The following is a 10,000-nucleotide window of genomic DNA, read 5'->3' as shown; positions in this document are numbered from 1 at the left end:
TTGCACGGGGAATTCTGAATTCTTTAGCAATCCATGTTGCTCTTTTTTCTTGGATGTCGTTCTTTGGCTTTGTTTATTTCTTATTTTCTCTTCAATGGCAGTGTTTGCTGATGATTGTTTCTCCCACCCCCTTTCCCAAACTTCCATCACACAGTTCCCTGTCACTGGGTATTTGCCTCACAACGATTTTATTATGGCAATGCAGCATATATTATTTTCTTACAGCTAGAATCCTGAAATGTAAAGTATGTTTCTCAGAAGGAAATTTTTCTGGTATCTGAAATTTTCTTGTTATTGAGGTGAAGTTATGTCCTGGGAAAAGAAGATGTGTTTTTTTATCAGCGTGGTTTTCTGATAGGAAAAAAATCTTTTACGACAAAAAGTAATATACAATACAATACAACACAGCACACAGAGAAAAATCTCTTGTGACAAAAAGTAATATACAATACAGCAGAGCACAGCACAGCATAGCACAGCAGAGCACAACGCAACACAACACAACACAACACAACACCAACACAACACAACACCAACACAACACAACACAACGCAACACAGCACAACACAACACAACACCAACACAACACAACACAACACCAACACAACACAACGCAACGCAACGCAGCACAACACAACACAACACAACACCAACACAACACAACACAACACAACACAGCACAACACAACACCAACACAACGCAACACAGCACAACACAACACAACACCAACACAACACAACACCAACACAACACAACACAACACAACGCAACACAACGCAACACAGCACAACACAACACAACACAACACAACACAACACAACACCAACACAACACAACACAAGGTACTTTCATCCTCAGACTGCTTTGTTACAGGTGCAGAATGCTTCGGCCAACACAAACAGCGTGAGACAAGAAGCCGTGCGTCTGAAAGAAGAACTGTCAGCAGAATTGTCCCGACGGCAGATGGCAGAGGAAGCGTGTCAACGGCTGATAGCAGAGAAAGGTCAGTTAATAAAACTGGGGGGAAAAGAAGAATTCATGTAAAGTGAAGAAATATGATTCACAAATATTTGTTCAAGGAGACTGTGCTAATAGATTGTAATATGTATATTAAGGATTCTCCCTTTTCTATTCCATTTCATTGTGAAGAAAAAGTATGGTTCATAGATTTTATTTCTTCTCTGTGTTTATAGATAATGACAAAAGATGGAGATGGTGGAGAGAGTGACTGAATTTTGAAGCTGTGAAAATGGAACTGCTGGCATTTCAAGGCATCACCCATTTTGCTGTTGTCATGGATCTTTTAGATAGTTTGAACACCTACTTACGGTGTGAGAAGATTTTGAGCTTGCATGTATATGAGATGAATCTTCATTATTTTTTTTCTGTTAACTTCAGTATTTTCTTCCTTTTCAATAAAGGTACAAGTGAAAACAAAAGTTTGATAGCAATTTCTTTTTTCAGTTTCTTTATCTTGAGTACAAATAAATTATGTATATCAGTTATAATAACTTACTGCATGTTTATGAATGGTCTGATTTCGTTGAATTAACATTTGTCTTCTGAGAAATTTTTATCGGTTGAAAATTGAGATGTGAGTCGTGCTTTTCTTTGTCACCAATACTGACATAAACTGTGTTTTATGCACACACGTACATGTACATGTTAGACTCAAACACTCCACTTTTGGCCGCCGTTCTTTCTCTGTCTCTGGACTTTTCGTTTGGAATGAACTTCCTCTTCCGCTTCGTCAGGTCTCCTCACTCAGCTCTTTCAAGTCTGGCCTTAAAACCCACCTCTTTCCAAGATAGCCTCCTGCCCCTGCCTTTAAGTTTCTGAAGTTTAGAGTTATGCATGTGTGTGAGTGACCAATGTGAAAGCGCTTTGATTTGTCTCTGCATATGATTTGGCGCTATGTAAATACTTATTATTATCATTATTATTGTTTCAGAAAAAGCACAGACATCACTTCAGGCAGCACAGTCAGACTGTAATCTGGCCTCGGGGGAACTGTCTCGACTGCAGAACCAGTACTCTGAACTGATTCGGCAGTTAGAACAGACGCAGAGGGTCATTGATCAACAAAATGTGAGGGAAAGTTTCAGTTTCAGTTTCTCACGGAGGTGTCACTGCAGTCAGACAAATCCATATACGCTACACCACATCTGCTAGGCAGATGCCTGACCAGCAGCATAACCCAACTCACTTAGGATTTGAGTCCATGCCTATAAATTTGTGTACCAATCAGAATGGATTTCTTCGACAGAATTTTGTCAGAGGACAGCACTCTTTTCCATGGGTTCTTTTTCAGTGCACTAAGTGCGTACTGCACAACGGACCTCGTTTTATCGTCTCATCCAAATGACCAGACGCTCGGTTCGATATTCCAGTCAAACTTGGGAGAAAGAATGAGTGGGATTCAAACCCAGACCCTCACAGACTCTGTATTGGCAGATGAGTGTTTTAACCATTCTACCGCCTTCCTCCTAGTGAGGTAAAACAGGTTATTGGTTGGTCATTAGGTTAATATCTGTTCACTGGAAAGTGAATTCATTGATGATAAATGCTTGCATTGAGATCTCAGAGTATAGCTTTTTCCGTCAGTTTTTGATGTATATTTTTATATTATTTTTTCCTTCTTTTTATGATAAAGGTTTTCCCATTTTGACTTGAAACACAGTAACTTTTGATAAAGGTTTTTAGAACTTTTATCAAGAGGACATCAAAAGGTGTACCAACATTTGTGTAAAAAAGGTAAAACAGCAGTTAGGTTTGGATGCGGGGAAAGAATCCAGTGTGCTGATAGATTTTTATGCTTGTACTTTTTGTTTCCTTTCTTATTTAGTTATTTGTTTCTTTATTCATTTATGTTTTTCATTCATTCATTTATTCATTCAACCATTTATTGATGTATATATATGTTTAAAAAAACTTTTTTTTAATTATGTATACATTTACAAAAAAAGTATGGGTTGATAGTCCTGATATGGCAGTCGACTGGACTTTTAGCAACAAGAACAAGAACAATTTTAAAAAAGAATCATTTTGAGAGCAGACTGGATGTTACATACATATATATTTGGAAACTGTACATTCAAATCAGCTGCAAGCACATCCATACTGTAAAATGTATTTGTTATATGAACACACACGCATACACACACACACACACGCACACACACACACACACACAATTTATTAGGTGGGTGCAGCCTGTCTAATTATGATGCACTGAATCACAATCAAGGGATAACAGTGGTGGAATGGAAGACTGATGACCACTGAAGACAAAGCGTGGCTGCCTAAATAGCAGGACAGAAATGGTTCATTCACATAAAATCTCTCATTGAAACAAGCGGACACGAGAACTGCAGCCCGTGAACGCAGGGCAAGAACAGGAATGAGGAAGAGGATTTGTTGTGGAGTGATGGCCTAGAGGTAACGCGTCCGCCTAGGAAGCAAGAGAATCTGAGCGCGCTGGTTCGAATCACAGCTTAGCCGCCGATATTTTCTCCCCCTCCCACTAGACCTTGCGTGGTGGTCTGGGCGCTAGTCATTCGGATGAGACGATAAACCGATGTCCCATGTGGAGCATGCACTTAGCGCATGTAAAAGAACCCACGTCAACAAAAGGGTTGTTCCTGGCAAAATTCTGAAGAAAAATCCACTTCGATAGGAAAAACAAATAAAACTGCACGCAGGAAAAAATACAACAAAAAAAAGAAAAAAAAAGGGTGGCACTGTAGTGTAGTGACGCGCTCTCTCTGGGGAGAGCAGCCCGAATTTCTCACAGAGAAATCTGTTGTGATAAAAAAAGAAATACAAATACAAAAATACAAATTTTACGGCAGACAGGGGAGGGGTGTGAGTCTGTGATGATGTAAATCAGGTTGAGCTCTTTGAAAAGTAGAACAGTACTGATCTCCTTGTCCCCCACACTTTCAGTGTGCTTTTCATCCATGATATCATATGGATGTTTTTCTATGTGTTTGAGACTCTGTGTGTGTGTGTGTGTGTGTGTGTGTGTGTGCATGCGCGTACATGTGTGTATGTGCATGCATGATTACATACATGTGTATATGTGTGTGTGTGCATGTGCACGCGTTTGAGTGCGTGAGAAAGTCAGATGAGTGGTGTCATGTATGTTCGCTGTGAGCGTGTGAAACTGGTTCGTTTTATTATATAGTCCTTCACATTTGCATAAGTTTTGTACATGTAAAATGCTGTCAGCTCTGTTTGTAAAAAACAAACAAACAAAGCGCTTAATAAATGTTGATTGAAAGCTTTTCATGATGTGGATGTGTTGCGGATGTTTCAGACTCACATGCAGGAGGTGGAGGCAGACAGGACCCGTTTGCATCAGATCGCAGAGAGGGCCTCCACAGATCAGCAGCAGGCGCAGGTCTTACAGGCCAGGCTGAAGGAGGTGGGTGTGCAACAGTCATGTTGTTCTCTTGCTTCAGCGTGAGTCAGTGCAATAACCCTGTGTTTCGATTGTCCTTCTGTTTGTTCATTCGTTCAGTCGTTCTTTTGTTTAACGTCTACCCACAGTTACGGTTTCAGATGAGAATCCGTCACCTTCCCCACCCCACCCATGCCTTAAGTCATCACTACCTTCCATGTTCCTCTCTACTCAGTTAGCACAAGAAAGAGTGTCAACAAAATGAAAGAAAGTAACTAGTCAACAGGTAAAATTACAACAATGGGGCTCCTGATTAACTCACTCAGTACGGCCAGTCCTCTCTTCTCCTCTACACAGACCCCTTGGATGTCCAGTGGGTGTCTCAATGACCCAACCTTTAGCTTCCGTTGTCAGAATTGTGGTATTCTTTGTCAACATTCACCTCTTCAGTGTAAGAGCCTTCCGCTGGTAATATTTTGATGGTGGTTATTGTGGTGAAACGCTGTTAACGTCGTCTCTTTCGCCGTTCGTATGGAGAGAGTTAAACCCTGTCTGTCTGTCTGTATGTGTGTGTATGTGTTATGTAAGTTTGCATTTAATTACACATACTTAACCGTGACCCACTAGTGCAGACTCCGGCAGGGGTGTGACATTCCTGTCCTGTGCAAACTACTGTCCACCTATATGGAGAATAAGTTTGCATTATGATGTATGTATGTGTTATGTATTACTTATTATTACTGTTACTTTTTTCTCCTCAGCTACTATTATCATAATTGTAAATACAGTAATGGTGATCACAGCTGAGGAAAAAAAATGTGCATAAGGAGGCTCTGAATTCATTATGCATTGGACTTCTGGTCCAGTGATCACCAGTGTTTGGGGTTCGAGGCCCTGTTTCGGCGTTGTGTTGTGTCCTTGGGAAAGGCCCTTTCCTCCACTTTTTCTCTTTTTTTTTTTTCACTTTACCTCACTCCACCCAGGTGTGAATGGGTACAGGACTTTGGTTTGGAGAGGTTAAACTGGCATGTGGAGAGGATTGGGCCCTGCCTACCTATGCTGTGCCCTAGACACAGTGGATATCTTTCTTTCTTTTGCGTTTGACAGCTACGCAGTCAGGGCCAAAGTCCGAGGGATGCCACAAACTTGGACGTCCAGCGAAGATCGGCTACCGTCCCCCAGAGCTTGGTGTTGAGGTCTGCACCCCCAGGGCAGGACTGCTGCCGCATCTTCTCATACAGGGGGCAGTCTTGGAGAATATGGGATGGGGTCAAAGTACTGCTTGCCCACGTGGTCCAATCTGTTCTCCCCGAAGAGTCTGAGAAGCACCGCGTCCGTGGTCGGTAGTAGTGGATGGGCCCCTTTGAGGTTGAGGGCCCGGCACCGTCTCCCCCCGGCCATGGTCCAGGAAGACGACACCACATCAGTCTAGCGTTGTCTGCGTAGCCATGTGTCGTAGAGTGCGTGCACAGCTGGTTTTGATTAGATCACACCCATTAGAGAGGCCACTGTGGCGCCATCTTTAGTGATCTTTTGTTCTGGTAATGGTTTGCAGTTGGCCGGGTTTTCTCTTGGGAGTTTTCCTTCTCTTGGAAGGACTGCCTGCTTAGTCTATTGGACTCCATCTGCCCGGGTTTGAAATCAGAGTTGTCCTTCTCCTAGACTATGTGGGTCCATGGCACCTTATTCCATATCATTTGGTGCAACCCCCAAAGGGAGGGCTCCCCCATCCGCCACCCGGTGGATATGAATTCACTGCCTTGAATGCCATGTAGGGCTCTGGGGACCTTTAACCTTTGATCTTTATACTGTCTGTTGTGGGTTGCAGGTTGAAGACAATCACAGGCTGATAAAACAGAACCTGGAGGAGGAAATCAGGACTCTGCGAACCACTGTCACTGACCTGGATACGCAGAATGCATCGCTTGTGAACAAAATGTGAGTGTAGCTTTTGGAAAACACAGTTATAACACAATAGGATCCACAAGCTGGCAAATTGTGTGTGTGTGTTTGGTTGTGTGTGTGTGGTTGTATGTGTGTGTGTGGTTGTATGTGTGTGTGTGGTTGTGTGTGTGTGTGTGTTTGGTTGTGTGTGTGTGTGTGTTTGGTTGTGTGTGTGTGTGTGTGTGTGTGTGTGTGTGTGTGTGTGTGTGTTTGGTTGTGTGTGTGTGGTTGTGTGTGTGTGTGTGTGTGTGTGTGTGTGTGTGTTCTTTCTCTGTCTCTAGACCTTGCAATTGGAATGAACTTCCTCTTTCGCTTTGTCAAGCCCCCACACTCAGCTCTTTCAAGTCTGGCCTTAAAACCCACCTCTTCCCAAAATAGCCTCCCTTGCCTGGTTCTTCCTTGTCTTTAGTTTCTCCAGTTTTAGAGTTATGCATGCGTGTGAATGACTGGTGCGAAAGCGCTTTGATTTGCCTCTGCACAAGATTCAGCGCTATATAAATACCATTATTATTATTATTATTATTGTGTGTGTTTTAGGTCAGTTCAGATCCCAGGTCATTGCTACCTGTGTTCTCAGACTTCATTGCTTTAGTGACGTCAACATTGATCGATGTCCACCTTGTTGGCTTCAGGTTTTTGGTTATGTTCCGATATGTTCAGCTGTGCTTCATGGTTCTGAAACAGATCCGTGAAAAACAAATCTGGTCCAAGTCAGTCTGCACACACTTTTTCTTTTGCCTTTTTTGTTTGTTTTTGTTTTGACATACTAAGCACATCCAGTGTGAAAAAGTCTCAGAATTTGTGTACGTGTGATAAATTTGGATATATTTGTTGCCCCATTTTCAGTGCAAGATTGCCAACGCATCATTGTTGGAACATGTACATGCATACACACATAATGCATTTGAGTATGCACTCGCTGACACACATATATGCTCACAGACATACACAAACACACATGTGGAGTGATGGCCCAGAGGTAACGCGTCCGCCTAGGTAGCGAGAGAATCTGAGCGCACTGGTTTGAATCACGGCTCAGCTGCCGATATTTTCTCCCCCTCCACTAGACCTTGAGTGGTGGTCTGGACGCTAGTCATTCAGATGAGATGATAAACTGAGGTCCCGTGTGCAGCATGCACTTAGCACACGTAAAAGAACCCACGGCAACAAAAGGGTTGTTCCTGGCAAAATTCTGTAGAAAAATCCACTTGGATAGGAAAAACAAATAAAAAACTGCATGCAGGAAAAAATACAAAAAAAATGGGTGGCGCTGTAGTGTAGCGACGCGCTCTCCCTGGGGAGAGCAGCCCAAATTTCACACAGAGAAATCTGTTGTGATAAAACATCCACAGACACATACACATATACAGACATACACACCCACACTCATAAACACACACACACACACACACACACACACACTCACCCACCCACCCACATACACTATTTCTGACCTTTGAGTCATTTGGATGAATGATTGTACATCGTTCTCCTCAGGAGACAGCTCCAGGCAGATCTGGAGGCCAGTCAGAATGCGCTGGCCTGTCGAGAGCGTGACTTCAACTCAGCAGCCACAGGCTTGGAATCTGAGCTGAACAACGTACGCAAACAGCTGCAGAGTTTGGAGATAGAGAAGGAGAGTGTGCTGAAGGGCAAAGAGAGTCTGCTGGAAGAGGTGAGCAAACAGACATCAGTAGACTGGCGCAGCAGTCGAGGGGGCTTTCCATCTGAGGGTCCCAGGTTCAAATCCCGGTAATGACGCCTGGCGGGTCCACACACGTGCAGACCTGTTAGTGTCTGACTCCCCTTTGTGGGTATATGCATGCAGAAGATCAGATACTCATGTTAAAGATCCTGTAATCCATGTCAGCATTCGGTAGGTTATGGAAATAAGAACATACCCAGCAGCATATCCCCAAAAACACCTACATGGAGGGCTAATGCAAAATGGTCATACACGTAAGATGTCATATGTCTGTATGGGTGTGTATGTGTATGTGATTGAATGACACAGGAAATGAAAGATGAGTGCCCAATGGCAGCTGTCCGTCGGCTCTAGCCAGGTAGGCAGCCTGTTGTGCAAATGACCCTGTGTTTGAAAAGCGCTTAGAGCTTGGCCTCTGTCCTAAGATTGGCGCTATATAAGTATCCATATCATCATCATCAGCAGCAACACACTGACAACACAGCATATACATATATAACAGACTTAATGTTCATGACATGCCCATGCATGCATGCATGCTGTAAAACACGCACAGAACCTTCGCCCCCGCAGTGTATACACACTCACTCACATTTATACAAGTAGAGACAGACTTTTTCCCCCTGAAGACAACTTCATGGAAGTCACGCCAGCGTTTTGGTTAATTTCAGCATCACTGGTACATAGTCCTGTTCATGCTTTAAAATTTTTTTTTTTTTATCATTATTATTATTATTATTTCTCAAAGTTTGTTCTGAATATTGTTACTGAAATGTTATAGATAAATAGAACAGTAAATGATAATGGAAAACTGGTGTAAGTCAGTGAGAAAAACTCTTCTATCGCAAAATAACTTTTACAATGATTCTTAAGTAAAAGGGCGGTATTTGTGATAGTGATGTAAGCTCTTAAAAGTTGGCAAGTGGGGAGCCATTTGAATTCTCTTTGTTGAAGAAATCTGTTATTTTGCCTAATATAACTGCAGTTTCGTCCCCCATGGACATTCAGATATCTCAGCAATGGCAGTGAATGATGAATGTTTCATCATCATAGCACATGAGAGGCACTAATCACAATTCAGTAATGTGCCCAGTTCTTTGGGAGGAACAGCACAATCAGAAAACTTTCCCACAGAATGTGTGTGTGATTGTGGTGTGTGTGTGTGTGTGTGTGTGTGTGTGTGTGTGTGTTATCTTCAGTTATCTTCAGTTTAACGTCTATTCACTATAAGTGTTTTTAAATGGTGTGTGTGTGTGTGTATTTACATTGTGTGTGTGTGTGTGTGTTGACGTGTGTGTGTGTGTGTGTTTGTTGACGTGCATGTGTGTGTGTGTGTTGACGTGTGTGCGCGCGCGCGCGCGCGCGCGTGTGTGTGTGTGATGTGTATGTGTGTGTGTGATGTGTGTGTGTGTGTGTGTGTGTGTGTGTGTGTGTTTGCATACCTGCATGCCTGCATTTACGGATGTTTCATGTGTTTACAGGTGAACCAGACAGTGGACTCACTGATGTCGGAGCGCACACGGCTGCAGGGAGAGCTGGAGCAAGTGAGGGCAGAAGCAGACAGGCTGAGAGGAAAGTGGCGACAGACAGAGTCAGAGAACATGCAGCTCATGGAACGCATCGGCAGCTTTGAACAGCAGCAGGTGCGCATACACAGCAGTCTTTACACCCCCCCCCCCCCAGCGCCCTCCACTAGACTCCAAGTGGTGGTCTGGATGCTAGTCATTTGGATGAGATGATAAACCAAGGTCCTGAGGCGTACGGCATGACCTTTTGCGCATGTAACAGAAACCACAGCAGCAAAAAGGTTGTCCCTGGCGAGAAAGGTTGTCTTTGGCAAACATTTATAGAAAAATGCACTTTGGTTGTGAAATGAATACGCTTGCAGACAGGAAAAAAGGGTATTGCCGCAATGTAGTGATATTACTCTAAATGGGAGGAGCAGCC

General features: G+C 43.1%; 1 protein-coding gene across 4 annotated transcripts in view; it reads left to right on the top strand.

Annotated features, from left to right (window-relative positions):
• LOC143287500 (uncharacterized) overlaps positions 1–10,000 on the top strand; it is a 44,395-nt gene that overhangs the window by 5,771 nt on the left and 28,624 nt on the right. For all 4 annotated transcript variants that reach the window (XM_076595531.1, XM_076595530.1, XM_076595528.1 and 1 more), the window contains exons 4-9: positions 876–1,005; positions 1,954–2,090; positions 4,321–4,428; positions 6,233–6,342; positions 7,846–8,023; positions 9,535–9,696. In XM_076595531.1, the coding sequence (XP_076451646.1) occupies positions 876–1,005; positions 1,954–2,090; positions 4,321–4,428; positions 6,233–6,342; positions 7,846–8,023; positions 9,535–9,696 (825 nt within the window). The remainder of the gene's footprint in view (positions 1–875; positions 1,006–1,953; positions 2,091–4,320; positions 4,429–6,232; positions 6,343–7,845; positions 8,024–9,534; positions 9,697–10,000) is intronic.

Source organism: Babylonia areolata, chromosome 11, assembly GCF_041734735.1.
Source record: "Babylonia areolata isolate BAREFJ2019XMU chromosome 11, ASM4173473v1, whole genome shotgun sequence".
NCBI classification, from domain to species: Eukaryota; Metazoa; Mollusca; class Gastropoda; order Neogastropoda; family Buccinidae; genus Babylonia; species Babylonia areolata.
This window is presented reverse-complemented; position numbering and strand designations above follow the sequence as displayed.